Raw genomic sequence first — 18,426 nt, forward strand, 5'->3', positions numbered from 1 at the left:
TCTTGGCGCCCTCCAGACAGGTAGAAGTTTTCGCTCTTTTCGCCCCTTCAGGGGTGCTTCCGGAAACTCCCGCTTTGGAGCCTCTAGGGACCGTGGATTTAACAGGCCCTCATACTCCTCACAAGGTTACAGACGGGCATCCCAGTCGGCACGTAGAGGCAGAGATTATCAAGCCTCCAGACGACGCGGCTCGGGTCCCTCGTCGACGAAGGACAAGCAAACCAGCAACCAATGACGGCCTTCGGAACGTCCTGGGGGGTCGAGTCTCTCATCATATCGACCAATGGAAATGCATCACCACAGATCGATGGGTTCTGGACACGATTCGCATGGGTCATGCGCTGCAATTCAAAAACAAGCCTCCAAGTCTTCCGCCAGTGTTTTCGGCCCAGCCCCACCTTCGAGTTCTAAGACAAGAGGTGGCGCTTATGCTACAAAAAGGAGCGGTAGAACAGGTTCCTGTGGCACAGGAAGGACAAGGGGTTTATTCCCGGTTCTTCGTCGTCAAGAAGCCAAATGGAAAATGGAGGCCAATTCTCGACCTGAGGGTACTCAACAAAGGGCTAAAGAGCTCATTATTCAAAATGCTAAAACTCCAGGAGGTTATCAGGTCAGTGCAACCCATGGATTATCTGTCGTCGCTAGACCTTCAGGACGCATATTTCCATATCCCAATACGTCCACGACACAGGAGATATTTAAGGTTCGTCGTCGGGCGAAAGCATTTTCAGTTCAAGGTCCTCCCGTTCGGCCTCAAGTCCTCCCCCAGGACGTTCACCAAGTGCTTGGCCCCCATAGCGGCCCATTTAAGGAAGGACGGTCACCATGTCTATCCCTATCTAGACGACTGGCTGGTCAGAGGCTCGTCCATGGAACAAACACAAACCAGTCTGGGGGCCGTAGAGCCTTCGAGGACCTTGTTCTTTCTAGGAGCGGAGTTTCATACGCACACAAGCCTTGTAAGACCATCCAGCGAAAGAATACAGAAGCTACAAAGCAAGGCGTCGGAATGGAGATGCGGTACCAGGGTGTCGGTGCGCAAATACATGTCCCTGCTAGGGACCATGTCATCCTGCATTCCGTTGATAAACAACTGCCGTCTGTTTATGAGGCCTTGCCAGGAATTTCTAGCGGACCGTTGGGCGCAGAGCCAAGGTCGCTGGTCCGACAGACTGGTCATCGACGAACAACTGGTACAAGCACTCTGTTGGTGGAGAGTTTCTACTCATCTAACGAAAGGAATGCCTCTGGTGGAACCGGAGTTCCAGAAGACGGTGGTGACGGATGCATCGCTGAGCGGATGGGGAGCTCATCTGGATACGTTACAGGTACAAGGCCGGTGGCCGTTACAAGAGTCCTCCCTGCATATCAACCTGCTAGAACTGAGAGCAGTGCGGTGGGCTCTAAAATCTTTTCTTCCTCAACTGAGAGACTCTGTGGTGCGTGTCATGACGGACAACACGACTACAATGTTTTACTTAAGGAAACAAGGAGGAACACGTTCCAGGTCCCTGTCGACGGAGGCACAGAAAATCTGGCATTGGGCCCTGCAACACAACATGCTAATCTTGGCGTTCCACCTGCCAGGTGTGAGAAAAGGTGAAGGCAGATGCCCTCAGCAGGGAAATGAACGAAGTTCATGAATGGGTGCTGAACGACCAGCAACTACAACATGTATTCAAGAAGTGGGGACATCCTTCCATCGATCTGTTCGCGACGAAGGACAACAGGAAATGCCCGCAGTATGCAAGCAGATGGCCTCAGCAGGGCTCACTGGGGGATGCGTTCTCCTTCCCATGGACGAACAAATTCCTGTACGCATTCCCTCCATTTCCTCTTATCCGGAGGACGTTGCAATGGATCCTCAAGTACCCATGTCGGGTGATTCTGGTGGCCCCGTATTGGGCCAGACAGGTGTGGTTTTCAGACCTGCTGCACTTAGCGGCGGCGGAGCCTATGAGGTTCAGGAAGATCCCCAACCTTCTGTCTCGACAGGAGGGTATCGTTTGGCATCACGACCCGGACAGCCTCAAGTTGACGGCCTGGCTCCTGACTTCGCCGAATTTGGCCAGCTAACGATTCCGGGGGAGTGTCGTCGTATTCTGCAAGCGGCAAGAGCACCTTCCGCAAACACTTCATACTCGTACAAATGGAGGAGTTTCTGTCAGTGGTGTGGGGATCAACCAGGTTTGGTTCCGCAGTCGATTACGCCGGAACAGCTCCTTCCATACTTGCTGTTCTTAGCTCAAAAGGGCTTATCGGTGTCGTCGATAAAAGTACACTGGCCGCCATCTCCAGGTTTACACGTCAACGACATTCCGCACCATTATTCAGCGACCGCCTGATTAAGCACTTCCTTAAAGGGTTGTTCAGGAGTTTCCCTCCCGAGAAGAGATTTCCTCCGGTGTGGAGCCTCAATCTGGTGTTAGCGTCTCTTATGAAACCTCCTTTTGAACCAATGTCATCGTCGTCTCTAAAGTTTTTGTCGTGGAAATTGGCCTTTCTGGTGGCCATCACTTCAGCCCGACGTATTTCAGAAATCCAAGCTCTAATGGTAGACCCACCATACTTAAGATTTTTTAAGAACAAGGTGGTCCTTGCCACTAACCCACAGTTCATACCGAAAGCTCCTTCAGTGTTCCATAAACATTCCTCTATCGTCTTACCTACGTTTTTTCCAGAGCCATGCTCGGGAGCGGAGCGCACGTTACACACATTAGACGTGAAGAGGGCTCTCAAGTTTTATCTTCATCGCACGCAACCTTTCAGGAAAACGAGGCAATTGTTCGTGGCCTATGGTCTGGGTGCTAAAGGCAAAGCCATTTCAAAGCAAGGACTGTCAAGATGGGTATCGTCTACCATTTCGTACTGCCATTCCAAGGCTGGGAAGCCTCTTCTGCGACGCCCAAGAGCTCATTCAACTAGAGCGGCGGCATCGTCGACGGCGCTGTGGTCTGGAGTCCCTCTGGGGGACATCTGCATGGCGGCTACCTGGGCGGCTACACACACTTTTACCCGCCATTACTGCCTGTCACAACAACATGCCGAAGATACTCGGATGGGACAGGCGGTGCTTCGACACCTATTCCAATAAGGTAAGCCCCGGTTGAGGGGTTAGATCTTGTTGCACTTATGATTGAATATTGTTCGTTTTCTATGTTAACAATTGCTGATGGGTACACGACCATAGGGAACGGGCATTGTGAGGAAAGTATGTGAGTTTGCATGCACGCCTCCTCTTTTCGGGATGGTACTGCTATGTAATCTATTCTAAGCATGTGAATCCATGAAAGATCCAATGCTGGAGAAGGGAATAGTTTCTTACCTGTAACTCCATTTCTCCAGCATTGGTATCTTTCATGGATTCACATGCGCCCGCCTGCCTCCCCTGGGCATGCAAACTGGTTCCCCCACTACTTTGGGGGCCGAAATCTGAGGGAGCGCGGGGGCGAGTCCTGTATTTATATCAAGGCGTCCTGACGGCGCGGGCACGCATGATACAAAACGAGGTGGATAGGATGCATAAGCGTCGAAAAAGTTTTCCTACGGGAAAGGGTCTATATAATGTACCGGGGATTCCCAGCCTGATGACGGGGGATATTCTAAGCATGTGAATCCATGAAAGATACCAATGCTGGAGAAATGGAGTTACAGGTAAGGAACTATTCCCATCCACATCATCTTCCCCATCTCAAACATCTAACCGCTGTTGTGCTTTGATTTTCATTCCATAATTTATCAGTATTTGAGTGCAATGTGCACCCTCATGGGCCTCTTGGCATTGTACTCAAACTAAAAAATAGAAGCTCAAGGGCTATTTTAGGGAATAGTCTTGCCTTGATTACCTTGGGAAATGTTATTCTGGTTGTTTAAGCCACTTCTTATTGCCAACTTTTGAAAGTATGAAATATTCAAATGTTATACTTGTCTGAACATTGCTACTGCTCCTTAGTGCCCATTAAAACGAATGCTGTTTCTCCTAGAGGATGATGAACTGGAAGAAGTACCAAAGCAGGAGAACCAACCAGGCGGGTTGGCAGCCTTGGGCCAATTCATTATGAGACAAAGTTACGTTAGCGCCCTGATTGTGATGATGGTAGGATACAGCATTTCTATTTCTTGTACGCAAACAGCTATATAATCTCATATTTCCTGTATTCCCCATTTTTACCGAATGGCAATTTCATTGGGTACATTTCCGCAGAATATATTTCCATTCTCTTTTTGCCACAAACTTGCAGATGGTACATTTGAGTAAGGTATATAGTACAGAGAGGGATGGGGAGTGGAATAGAGTGTGAGGGGGTCACCCCCCCATGCTGTTTGTGTTAAAAAAAAGCAGAGCATTTGGCGAAAAAGAAACGTCAAACTTTCATAGAAGCATATTTTCTGATCACATCTTAGATTGTATCAGGGATAAATCAGCCCTGAAACTCCAAATGCCGATAAAAATAGTACCATTGTGTTGGGGAAAAGAGATATATGTGATCACTGTGCATTTTTTACTGCGCATCCCAAAATATTGAATCTATTTTTTCTTTTACCCCCATTGCAATGCATATATATGCGGGGTGTGACTCCCCTCAGCGCCCTCCTTAAAGGGATGGTCTAGTAAAAATTTTTATTTAAAAAAATAGATAGGCCACATAAAAAAAAAAATACTAGCATCCTCCGTTTTAAAACTTCCTATGTAAAATTATGAGCTATTCAAGCTCAAAATTCGAAAAAGCAAGCACAGGGGCGCAGCCATTTTGTGAAATGGAGGCCCTCCTGTGCTGGCTTTTGCTTTTGCGGCACTAATGAAGGAAAAGCCAGCCAGCTGTAGTAAACAAAGTCTACTGCTGGGTGGCTTTCCCTTCATTAGTGCCGAGACTCGGAGGACCCGGACCGGAGACCAGAGCAGGAAAGCTGCAGCTGAATCTCGGTAAGTGCTATTTATTTTTTTTACAAAAAATAAGCACTAGCTGTGGTTTTTTTTCTAAGTTTTCCGGGCTGGAGGAGCCCGGAAAACTTAGAAATAAAACCACAGCATTAAAAATGTATTTATGTTTGCGGTCGCTTTTGAAGCGACCGCAAACATAAATACAACGTTATTGTGTTGGAAAACGCTGCGGTTTTTCTTTCCAAGTTTCTCAGGCTCCTCTGGCTCGGAGGAGCCTGAGAAACTCGGAAAGAAAAACCGCAGTGTTTTCCAACACAACCGCGTGTGTTTCTGCCTGCTGTGGCTATCACTTTGGTTCTCCGGTGCTCCCAGAGGAGCACCGGAGACCCAAAGTGAAAGCCACAGCAGGCAGAAACACACGCGGTTATGTTTACATGCCGCGTAGTGTTTCTACCTGCAGCTGATTTCCCATTTGGGGCTCTCGGGCTCCCCGTGGGGAGCCCGAGAGCCCCAAATGGGAAATGCTAAATGCTGCGTTGTCTGCCTAAATCTGCTTTCCCATTTGGGGCTCTCGGGCTCCCCGTGGGGAGCCCGAGAGCCCCAAATGGTAAAGCAGATTCAGGCAGACACAACGCGGTTGTGTTGGAAAACGCTGCAGTTTTTCTTTCCGAGTTTCTCAGGCTCCTCTGAGCCGGAGGAGCCTGAGAAACTTGGAAAGAAAAACCACAGTGTTTTCCAACACAATAACGTTGTATTTATGTTTGCGGTCGCTTCAAAAGCGACCGCAAACATAAATACAATGTTTTTAAAGCTGCGGTTTTATTTCTAAGTTTTCCGGGCTCCTCCAGCCCGGAAAACTTAGAAAAAAAAACGCAGCTAGTGCTTATTTTTTGTAAAAAAAATAAATAGCACTTACCGAGATTCAACTGCAGCTTTCCTGCTCTGGTCTCCGGTCCGCGTCCTCCGAGTCCCGGCACTAATGAAGGGAAAGCCACCCAGCGGTAGACTTTGTTTACTACAGCTGGCTGGCTTTTCCTTCATTAGTGCCGCAAAAGCCAGCACAGGAGGGCCTCCATTTCACAAAATGGCTGCGCCCCTGTGCTTGCTTTTTCGAATTTTGAGCTTGAATAGCTCAAAATTCTACATAGGAAGTTTTAAAACGGAGGATGCTAGTATTTTTTTTTATGTGGCCTATCTATTTTTTAAATAAAAATTTTTACTAGACCATCCCTTTAACTCCCCACCTTTATTATCAACTTAACCCATCCCCCCAAAAATATCGGCAGTGAAATGGGGTGTTTATAATTTGACATTTTGAGATGCGCAGTGATTGCATCATTTTGTAGTAATACCGGGAAAAAGTAACATCTGTTATTTACAATACTGCTAAATGAAAAAAGTTGACAAACAAGCAGTTTGTAAAGAAATCATTTGTATTGTTAGAATTTTGTTGTTCTTAGTACTATTATTATCACTAGTTTTTTTGTTATGAATTTCACTAATAAACAACTGTAATGATCCAGACATGGACACATGCCTCAAACCTCCAGGTTACGCGGAAGAGGAACCAGTAATGTAACTCAGTCCTTCGAATTATGCGGCACAGCAACCAAGAACGTAACTCAATGCAGGCTGAATGGGGAGGTCAGTCTTTTACTCACACCATGCATCCCAAATTAGATTATGAAAAAGTGAATCCCTAAACTATTTGAAAAAAGAAATAAGATATTGATTAAAGGCAAAATACATTTATAATGCAAAATAATGTTTAGAGAGCACACAGCAAAGTCAACAAAGACTAGACTTTACTTTCCAAAGTTAGTAATTTCCAAAGTTAGAAATGTTTTAGGTAACTTGTCAGGGAAATATGATCCTAACTATTAAAGTAAAAACACTCTCTCACGTTGACATCTTTCAATAAAATTGCTTTCCAAACTGCAGCAGAAATAAAATAGACATAAGAGGTAACTGGATGCTAACGTGTCTAAGAATAAGGATTACATTTGAGAGAGGGTTCTATGCAAACTTCTTTACTTGAGAAATGCTTTGTCACACATATTCCATTAGTCCTGTCAACGTTTCTTGAGATACCTTGTTCCTTGTTGTCAAAATGCTTTGCATTATTATGCAGCATTTGTGGGTTTCTAGAAAGCTTCAAATGATTTCGGGAGAAATTAGACTCAAGCTTAGGTGATGTGGATGCCCTACAGGTGGCAGGAAAACACAAAAAATAGAATTTTCAGTTACCAAGTGAAGGCAAGCGTCCCCAAACAGCACGATCCTCCCCGCAATGAGAGACAATGAAGGACTCTCCCAAAATGGGAATAAGGCCAAGACAGAGTGCGGGTGAGCGTAAATGGGAGTTTATCAATCAGAATTGGGCATGCAAAGAACTCTGCAAACTCAGAGAGCGCTCTGTCTGACAATAGCAAAGACAGGCGTATATATTTACAAAAAATGTCATAAGAACCTACACACTATAGGGGGCACAAGTTCAATGGGATTGGGTGGCGATGACTAACTATAGATGCTGCTGCGATGTGGTTGGCCGTGGCTGGAGAACGTCACTTGGTCAGCCTCGTGGGTTGGGCTGGGCCTGGTAGGTTGGCAGAGTTCATCCGGGCGGTGTTGTTGTGCCATCGCAGCCAGTGTCAGAGATGAATGTCTTTTCCTGACTTATTTGTCCTAGGCCATGCACACCGCAGTCATTCAGTCATTGCAATATTATCTTCTTTAGTAAATCTTCCAATAGGTTATACTACAGGTTAATGCAACACAGGAGGAATGTACCTTGTGAGGGGTCTGGAGGTAATACGTCAGGACATGGTTACCCGTGTCCTGTTGACCGGGGCCATAGGTCGAGGGGCTAAGCTTCAGGGCCTGGGACGGGCGGTACAGGTCTTTCTGCCTTGTTAGAAGTTGTTATGAATGTTCCGCTGTGTGTTGTCAAAGTGTTGGGTGTCCTGATTGCACAGGGCCATAAGTCTAAGATGGCCCGGTGGGTTGTGGGGTTTACGAGGGGGCGCGTGTGTTCAGGCAGAGGTTTACTGCTGTGCTGTAAATAATGCAGGTGGCGGGCCGCGGCCTTGGGTGCTGCAGAGGGGGCTACAAATCTTTGAAGCGGCTCCAGTCTGGTTGGGGGAGGTGGAGTAGCGCAGAGCGGGCCTCTGCTCTCATGTCTTGGCAGCCTTCGCAGGGTGGGAGGGGGAATGGCCTTGCACGCATTCACAAAGGTATCTCCCTCGTGTGTTGCCGACTTTAGGTAAAGACATCACAAACATTTGAACACTCTCTATAATACTTATTCAAATCACTTTAAAACATGCATTTAAACTTTGCTGGATGTGTCTTGATTATACCCAGTCCGACCACCGTATTCGTACACTATGTTTTAACAGCTACAGTATTTTAGTTACATGCATATACATTTGCAGTAAATGAGGTAGTAGTCGGGTTGGTGGAGTACATAGAAAATGACCCGCCACTGTACGTGACGGTGGTGGCACATAAGGGGCTTAGACATACACACATGACGAGTGCATTCTCGCGCATCCTTCACATGAGTCCATAGTATAGTTACATTCGTCTTCTCGTGTACTCTAGCAGCATTAGCTTGGTTATGGCGCAAAACCATGGAGGGTAGGTTTCCCAGTGATACACGTAACAAACAGATCCCTGGAGCGCTCCTTATTATTAGCACCCGACTGCAATGGTGTGGGCTCGCCATTTCTTATATCATGGAAGCATGCTTTCTTATGTTTATACATTTTACAGGCTTTTGTAATATAAGGGATTTTGTGGAAGAAAGCATACTCTGGGAGTGGTCTTGACATTAATATATAAAGACTGTCTGCCATCTGATGACCATTTTACTGTTCTTTCCATTTCCCAGGCCTGCTGGCCGGGTCATGCTGGGAGCGATGATACACAACGGGAGGTGAACTGTTACAATGTTAGTGTACTACGCTAGCTCATGTCCGTCTTGTTCGTGGGAACGTGCTCGCAGCGGATCTGCCAGGGTGCTGCAGCGACAGGGATGACTGAGACTCTCCAAGGGTGGGGGCCGCGCTACAGTGCGCTGAGCTCACACCATCTTTACCGGACAAAATGGTTTCTGGGCCTAGCTAAATTTTAATACATGTGGGCAATCAATACGTGTGGGCAATGTCTCCAGCGGGTGAACCCTCCACCACCTGGGCCCGGGTGGCATGAGGGGACGCCCAATGAGCCATTGCCCTCACCTGGGGAGAAAACGCAGGCGAGGGGGGTCTCCTGGACCAGTCCTCCCCTACACAAGTCATGAGTGAGAGGGTATAGATTTCTGGGGGCTGTTGGAAATTGGCCTGAGACCTCTAGGTAGTGTTGGATTTACTCAATGTCTTATGGTTTCCCATGTGACGGAGGGATATTTAATGTTGCTGCATATCGGCAGGTCAGTTCCGAAGGGACAAGGTTCTCCTTTGCTTTCCATTGAGGAAGCAAGAGCTCTGGGTCCAGCATAGGTAGCACGAGGAGGGGTTGGAAGGGGAGAGAGGCATCTAAGATGGTGGACAGGACATATGACAGCTTACTACACCTCCTAAACCCAAACCTAGGTCAGTTGTAGCTAGGAGCAGCAACTAATCTCAACCATACCCCAAGTACAGGACACAAGTGTAGACCCTCACCAAAAACCAAACCCAAGTAGATGAGTGAAAGCACAGTGAAACCCCAAAACCACAGACAGCCATTGTGTTTTTTTTAGAGGTGGTTGTGGCAGGTGGATGTAGAGTTGGAGTGATAGAGGAGAGTTCAGGAGATCCTGGAGACTAGAATGGGAGAAGTAAAAGGAGAAGGAAGTGATAACATACAGTTGTATAGAGGATGAGAAGGTAGAAGATCTAAGAGATGAGGGTGGTATAGAGGAGATAGAGGTAGGTAGTAATATCAGGCGATGAAGTTTGTACAGAGGAGGAGGTTGGGCTAACATCAACAAGTTGAGTTGGAACAGAAGAGGTTGAGGTGATAACATCAAGAGGTGAAGGAGGTAGAAACAAGAAGGAGGTTGCATCAGAAAGTGAGTAGTATTTGGGAACATTCAGAGGGGAAGGTGCTCCACAGAAGTCGTAATTGTAGGTGAGCATGCAAGACAGAGTAGAAGGAAGAGGGAAAGTCATAGCCTGTGATAATAGGAAGACACGAGAAGCTGGCTGAGGATGTGTGATGAGACATTCAGATCCAGGCTAAAAAGCCAGAGGAGGATTAATCAGGGAGACCAAGGGGGGTGAACCCTGAGCATTGTGGAAGAAGCATCACCGGCCCCCAGGATAAGTGGTGTGTTACACACCAGGGGGAGAATGCTGGCTCCATCTCGTCCTCATCAATACAGATGCGGGCCGGTTAAATGTCTCTTTTCTACCAGGCGTAAATAACTTGCACAAATAAAGCACCTATAAAAGACACTCGTTTCTCAACAATGTTGCCCCTCTAATCCACTCTCAACCATTCTCATACCTCGCAATTCATCTATTGGTTCGGAACACAATTCAGCCTGTCGTATTCCAAAAGTATAGATTGTGTTCAAGTCTCAAAAATATGCAAAGCATCTATCTCTTATACAATGTTTAAACGTTCTTAAAAACAGATGCTGGTGTATGCACACCTAATGCAGTCCACACTAAAATTATTAATGCTTAAGTGGTGGGGTTAGTAAAGTGCGCAATCATTCCACAAATTCATTTTACCAATTACCTTGCACATTATTTTAACTTAAAGACATAAAGCACTGGTCTTGGCTTTCCTTTGCCAGATTAATGCATTAGTTTGGCCATTCTCTTCGTTGTTCAAACTGTTACAAACCTCATTTGGCCAAACATGTTTTTGAAAAGCTAACCGGGGCCAGATAACTCCTCAGCCTCGGTCTATATAGTCTCAGACCTTTTCCGATCGATAGTGCAATGTAATTCAAACAAAAAACATGTCAACACTTGGCTGGGGAGTTTTCTGGACCCGGTTTGCTTTGCAAAAACAGGTTTGAACAAATTAAGTTTGTAAGAGTTTGAACAACGAAGAGAATGGCCAAACTATTGTATTAATCCGGCAAAGGAATGTCTAGACCAGTGCTTTGTGTCCTTAAGTTAAACAATGTGCCAAGAAATTAGTTAAATGAATTGGTGGGATGATGGCGCACGTTAGTAACCCCACAATTTAAGCATGAATGCACGTTTTTAGTGTAGACTGCATTAGGTGTGTATACACTAGCTTCTGATTTTAAGAACGTTTAAAAATTGTATGAGAGGTAGATGTTTTTGTGTATACTGTATGGGATTGAAGTGTATGACCTACCAATAGTTGACAATTTGTCAGTTTTAGAGGCCTTGATTTGGAGGAGAGTCCTTCACACCTCTGACTCAGTCCCGCGTGCAGTAATGTGTTATGAACCAGGTCTTGTCTCTCTGAAGGCTAGGGCGCATTGGAGATATCTCTTATTTTATCGGAAAATACTTGTACCAAACAAAAATACATTGTTTGAAAATGTTAATGTCACCTGTCAGGAAAAGTGCTTGTTCGTCGACATTGGGAGGATTGGCGTAGTTATGTATTGATTTGATGTCCAAATGCGGCTGTGATTTAGCTGAATTGATTGGTAATCCGTGTAGGGTTAAACAGGCGCTTTATGACTTAGATTCGATCCACACAATGGAGGAATTCCATCAGTATGCCTCAATGAGTCATCTGCAGGACAACCACAAAAAACTGGGAACGTTGGAGCCTTTTTTGTCATCAGCTTTTTCTTAGGTTTAGATGGAACTTAATCCACACAAAAGAGATTGCGATATTGTCTGGTTGATAAACAGTTACTTTTTTGCAGAGCAACGGGAAACATTTAAACATTTGTTATTACACTGCCCTATGTTACAAGGGTTACGTTCAAATGCTCTTAGGAATTACGCCATTAGGTTTAGCAATTCTGAGTTTGAATTTGTGTGGAACATCTGTCTGTCCAGCTCCACAACCACTGTTGTTATTAGAATTCTACATTTTTTTTTGAGTTTTTAATATGGACATTAACTTTTATGGTTAAATTGTTATAATCCCCTTTTTCTTTTGTCCTTTTTTCTCTTTTTTTCCTTTACTCTTCTTATTATTTTACTTTTCATTTTATTGTATTTTTTTCTTATTTTTGTGGTTTGTACATTTAAAACTTTATTAATCATTTTCCTTGGGGAATTTTTTTTTATATGTTATTTTGAGGCATGGTGTTTATGTCCATTGTTTTAAGATATTAAAGGTTCAATTGTTTTTTAACCAATAAAAACATTGTTTTTTTTAAATTGAATATTTTTGATACTTGAATACAATTTATATTTTTGAAATAGGACAGGCTGAATTGTGCGCTGAAACAACAGATACATTGTGAGGTATGAGAATGGTTGAGAGTGGTTTAGAGGGCAACATTGTTGAGAAACAAGTGTCTCTTAAAGGTGCTTTATTTGTCCATCTAATCCTGACAGAGAAGCTACTCAAATATCTTTTTCAGGTCCCAGAGGTTTCTGAGCACCGCAGACCACCAAGAAATGTGTAGTTTGCAACTGACTATTCCAAGCTACAACTCTCCACACCGCTTAACATTTTAACTGCCATGGGTTCCCTCCCCCCCAGTGCCAATGCCTTTCTTGGTGATTTTGGTATTTTCACCATTCAATGCATTCCACTGTTTTCTGTTTCATTAACCCCTTAAGTGCCATGGACCAGACATCTCATCCTTGGCAACAAGGAGGTGATCCCAAGGATGAGATACTTCGCCCTTGGCACTTAAGGGGTTAAGAGAAAGGGGAAGGGGTAAAATAATAAATATCCAGCTCCTGGTTCACTCGCTTTCAAATTTGTATTGAGAATGTATGCTGGAGTCTACAGCATGGAATCCCATGTCTCGGGAGGATAGCTCAGCAGCAAAGTGCTCGCCTTGGAAGCAAGACGACACGGAGCAACACAGGTTTGATCCTAGGTTCCGCGCTTAGAAACCTCTGGGTATTAAGTGCGTTATAAATAACCTATCATATCATATCAAGACAAAACGTAAACAAATTACTTTTAGCATGCATCATTCTACTGTTACCAAAACTCGCCTCTCCATGTTCCCTATGTACTGAAAGTGAGAGGCCCCCAAAAATGCTGTTAATTCTCCCAAAAAGTCAATCAGGACACTTCCCTGGAGGGAATGAGACCAAGACCAAGTGCTGGTTATATGAAAAGGCATTATCTAGAGTAGGGCAAGCAGAATCTACTCTGCTCACGCCAAGAGCGCTCTGCAGAAAACATGTTACAAATTACTTTTATACAGCTTTATTGTCATCAAACAGAGGGAAGGCCTAAGGGATACATGAACAGTTGGGATTGTTCACTAGGGGTGAACACCTATAGGTGCCATAGGGTCAGAGGGCTGTGGTTGGCTCAGGAGCATGTGGTGTTGTGATGATGCTTCTCAGGTCAATCGGTCAGCTGGGCTCATCGAACTGGTATGCAGGTATGGCAACTGTTGTGATGTTTCTTATTAAATAACCATTTGACATTTGCCCTTGTGGCCACACATTCCCATTCATCCAATATCATAATCTGCTTTGTCCAGCGTGCTGTGAGACCTGTGAGCTTAGACACTAAGGGAAAAGATGTTTCCAATACAGGTTAATTTATCATTGGGCATAGGTCAAACTACAGCTATTAAATGCAGTGTTTGATCCGTCGATAGGCAGGATTAACTGTGTGTTGATACAATACAAGATATATATATTGGCTAAAGAGGTGAGACTTTTGAGGTTATTGTGTGGTGTGGAATGTCCATCTGATAAACAACAAAGAGGACTCTAAATCTAAGGCCTGAATTACACATTAAAAGACTAGGTCACAAAGGGGCACATACCACAATGGTCACAAGTCTTTTTGTGGGGGTTAAAGACATGTTGTTTAAATATCATTAAATCTCTGCTGATCTGCTTTGACACTATGAATGGTGGAGGGGAATCTAAACACCTTTGTGTTGTAGTTCTGCATTGCACGGGAAAACAGGGCCTTCAGGAGCAGTTTTTACATAAAGGCTTTTTACACGTGGCCTATTACATTCAGGTTATATTTGTCTAAAGTATGTTATCTATTCTACCTAGCTGAGTATTCTCATTGTTACAAAACTCATGATGAGAATATGCATATACTTAGGTTATTGTCCATACTACGTTGAACAGTTCATAATCAGATTCTGCACACACAGGTCTTAACACAAATTGTCATAATACGATCATACTGGTTAGGGCAATTGGCTGCCGTACTAGTTTTACACAATATCATGCATATATTTACATTAAACTTAAAAAACAAGGTAGCTTTGTGCTGGCATGTACAGTGTTATGTTCTGTTATGCATTTTGTTATTGCAATCCATCTCTATTAAACGACGTCATACTACACATTAGCACATATCACTTTTTTATAACTGGATTCTAACGTTAAGGCTTTTGAGTACACATATTTTATACAGTGCGCTAATGTTCTACTACAATTCTTGCATTATTCCGTATGATATGAGCAGCTTACTCAGATTGCATACAGAAAGACACTTTGGTTTTCTTCTATTAAGGCGCAAACAATCAAACATACTTGAGGGTCGCTTCTAGCTGTTTGACCATGCTTTAAAGAATACGGGGATGGTATTCTTTATGGCCTGGGTCTGTTGGACGGGGGCAGGGTTATAGAGATGAACGACTTCTGTTGCTGGTCTCTGTGCTGGGCCGTGTCAGGGTCAATGAGGTAAGACGGAAGACAGAAGATACAGTGTAAAGTTTGTTGCATTCTCGTGGCTAGTCTCCCATGAGAACCGAACAACTGCAGAGATGGCAAAGGGGAGGAGACGGGGGGAGTAGTTTGTCTGCTGTGTGCCTGGCTGGGAGAGCTGCAGGCCGGCGTTCTAATTTCACAAACGGCCAGCCATTATGAAATAACAAAATGGAGTCAGTGGCCCACAAAATGCAGTCTCGTTCAACTCTGGTCTTATGCTGTCTTAAGGGGGATCACAGTTCCTAGGGGTGTTCCCGCATGGGTGCTCCGGGTTGGGGCCCTGAACCCAAAGCAGCCGCACTGGGCCTACCCAGGAAGTGTAAGAATGGAGGGGGCGGGTTCCAAGACCCCCTCCTCACACACATTCCCCCCTTTCGTTACTTAAGTAACGAATATTGTAGCTGCCCCAACCTCTTACGCTCTTCTTCCTCAGCCACTGCTCCATCCAGTGAAGGTGTTCCTTTTATTGGCATCCATGCCCTACATACCACCCTGAGTCTTTCTCCCCTCCTAGCATATTCATCTGGGGTGCAGGTCATATAAATACACCCTCCCTCAGCTTCCAGGTCCACCCATACTTCCTAGTACCATTGTAGCTCTTTGGGTTCCTTTATGATTGTGTGATATAAATTATCCACTATATGCCCTGTATTTTATATAGCAGTCATTGGGCCTCATTCCGGGTTTGGAACTAACCATGGAGTAATTAGCTCCATGGTTGCCTCCGAAACCGTCCCAAATCCGGCATGGTGAATGGAGTCATTACCGGTCCATTCCAGGGTTGGAGGGACCGGTAATTCCCCATTCACCTTTTGCCCTTCCCCATTCCCATTTCTGCCCCATAGGGCTCAATGGGAATGGGGAAGGAGGTAATTACGGCACCGTAAATTACGGTACCGTAATTACCTCCGAAGTACCTTTGCGGGTCCTGTACTTAACTCCTGCTAAAAGCAGAAGGTAAGGAAGGACCCGCAAAGGGACCTCGGAATACGGAGGTAAGGGATTACCGGCATCGACACCCTTACCGGTGCCGGTAATTCCTTACCTCCAACCTCAGAATGAATGACCCCCATTCTGTATTTGGGCTCTGAATGATCTCCTGTTTGCACTTCTGCTTCGTGCTTTATTTGCGCCATTCCATTTGCACGGCCCATTGTTAGCATCATCATCGCACCGTTAGGTACCGCATTTGCACAGCATCTGAGTCCTAATTGGCACACACAAAAAATAAGGAGCAAAAAGACGATGAGTGGTATGAGTAGTTTTACTGTCATTCCAAGCCACGATGATAACCGGGAAAAAAGATTCTCGGACCAGGTGCTGGCCTGTGCTCCTCCTTCGTCTTTCATAAGTTCTCCGAGGTCGTGCACCGCTGCTATGACATGAGAAAGGGAACCGTTGTCCGCATCTGCAGAAGGTACGAAAGTGCAACATGCGCTCCCGATTTTTCGGCAAACTCCTCCATCCATTGCTGTTTATACCTGTTCTGCATGGTCATTAGTCGCAATGCTCTGAGTTCCACTTTAATAACATTGGGCCTCATTACGACCCAGGCGGTAAGTTACCGCCTGGGTCGTACCTTTACCACCATGGCGTAAACTACGTTTACGCCATGGTGGTTGGCGGACTTACCGCCCCATTCAGAGGTTGGCGGGGCGGTAAGTCCCCATTAACCCATTTACCCTTCCCCATTTTTGCCCCATAGGGCATAATGGGAGTGGGGAAGGCGTTAATTACGCCGCCGTAAACCCCTTACCGCCTGGGTCCTAATGAGGCCCATTGAATCCTTCTTCAGTGTCGTTGGCCAGCTGGATGAGTTCCCACCTCGTTATCTGAAGCCATTTTGCATTCGCTCTCGCCTGGATGCTGGGAACCAGAGGCGCCAAGAATGTCTCGACGGAGCTGAACAACCGGAATCGGTCGGGGATCTGTGCCAGGAGTTCAGATGATCTGGCTGAGATATAGTTTGATGATCGTTTCTTCCTCCGCATTGTGCTCTGTAAGCTTTCTTCAGCTATGGCATTCATGGGAACTTCTTCAGGCGGCGTTGGGGACAGTTCCTTTGGCGCCGCCACTTGTGTGCTTTCTTCTTGGATGTGGCTTTCTGGAATCACCGTCAGTGTGGAATGCAGCATTGCCAGAGAGCACGTGCCCCTCCTTGATTGCGGGAGGTGCAGGTACGCCAGGTTGCTGCAAACCCAGTATGTATCCATCATTGCAGCCGTTCCTTTCTTCATGTCAGGTATTATAAGAGTTTTGCTGCAATTTTTGTTTTCCCCCCATGTTCTTTTTACCTTTCCCACGGAAGCAGAGTTCGTAAGAAATGTCTTTTTGCAGTTTGAAGGGTTTTTTGATGGAAGTAACCCAAGTGAGTTTCATTATAGGTTCAGTCCATATGGGAGCGCATGTTCACTGTACCCATGAAAGTTTTTCTTCAGACAGCCCGCGCAGTGCTTTTGCCTTGCACAATATTTCTTTGTTCTGCCACTTATTCTATGAGTGCAGCGTCCCCTTTATCACCAAAAAAGGCTCCTTTACACAAATTACTCCTTGCGGCCGGGAGTAACATGTCTACTCGTTTTGTAATAGCTCAAATGAAACTGTCTGTGCTTGAAAGGTTTTTTTGATTCTACACAGCGCGAGATGTTAGAGACACCGTGCCTCTGCAAATGGAATTTCTTGTGGCAGCAATACCTTAGGGATGCCCGAAGCATGGGGTATAAGCAAGGAAATGTAACAACTTTCATTTGTTGTCTGCTTTGCCGTGTTGCTCATGTCAGCATACCATTTGTTTGTTTGGTGTGGATGCTGAGGATCATCAACTGTATCTAGGCCAAATTATAATGCTCTTCCCATTTTTCCTGTTGCTTTCCCCTCTTTTTCCTCCTGTGTCCACCCCCTCATTCCCCTGGGCCTCCTTGTCGTTCCCATTTCCCTCCAATTCTGTGTATAGGTTGGAGTAGCCAATGGCCATGCCTTTGTTATCGCTGTTCCCTTTGCTGGTGGTTGTGCTACCTATTGATGTTGTTTCTGTAACAGACATCGTTGTTGGGTATGGGTGATTTTGTACCCACGTGAGTTCTGAAGGTATTCTATCATTCATTGCATAAACACTAAAATCAGATTTATTCAAATATTGGGACTTTTGAGTGGCCTGTTTCATTGTACCATTTGTAGTAATATTGTATCCGTTCCCCTGACTCCCGTGGGCCCATATTAACTTAACGCCATCCCAAATTAAATGCGTTCCTTCTTCAATTAATTTTATACCCACACCCCTCTGGCTCATATCAATTGAAATAAAAGCTATTGCCCAATACAGTACCAGGCCAAATAACGTTGAAAAGAACACCACTGCACACGCAAACAACACACACTCATATAAATAGCTAGGATAAACACTTCTCCTTCTATTCCTATCTACACTATCATTCGTGGCCGCTGGCGCCTCTTCCATGCCCATTGTAGCTCCTAAAATAATGAGATATAAGCATTTGTTAAGCATGCATGTTGAGCTTTCATTATTTACAACGTTTACTCATACAACACTTCAATTTTTCAAGTTTGAGCAGTTGCTTTTTGTTTCTTAATATGAGTGAATATTTTTGCATCCTTCCTTTCTTCCTCCCCACACCTCGAGTTTGGGGAAGAGGAATCGAGGGAGACAATTTACTGTCAACTTGAAACCAACAATGAAGAGAAATGGATCATAAAAAAAGAAATAGAGAGAGAGAGAGA

General features: G+C 45.1%; 1 protein-coding gene across 1 annotated transcript in view; it reads left to right on the forward strand.

The window, feature by feature from the left end:
• LOC138579901 (piezo-type mechanosensitive ion channel component 2-like) overlaps positions 1 to 18,426 on the forward strand; it is a 2,232,767-nt gene that overhangs the window by 410,846 nt on the left and 1,803,495 nt on the right. The window contains exon 10 of the mRNA XM_069650129.1: positions 3,984 to 4,096. Coding sequence (XP_069506230.1) covers positions 3,984 to 4,096 — 113 coding nt within the window. The remainder of the gene's footprint in view (positions 1 to 3,983; positions 4,097 to 18,426) is intronic.

The sequence above is a fragment of the Ambystoma mexicanum genome, chromosome 3p, assembly GCF_040938575.1.
Source record: "Ambystoma mexicanum isolate Mex_15411 chromosome 3p, UKY_AmexF1_1, whole genome shotgun sequence".
NCBI classification, from domain to species: Eukaryota; Metazoa; Chordata; class Amphibia; order Caudata; family Ambystomatidae; genus Ambystoma; species Ambystoma mexicanum.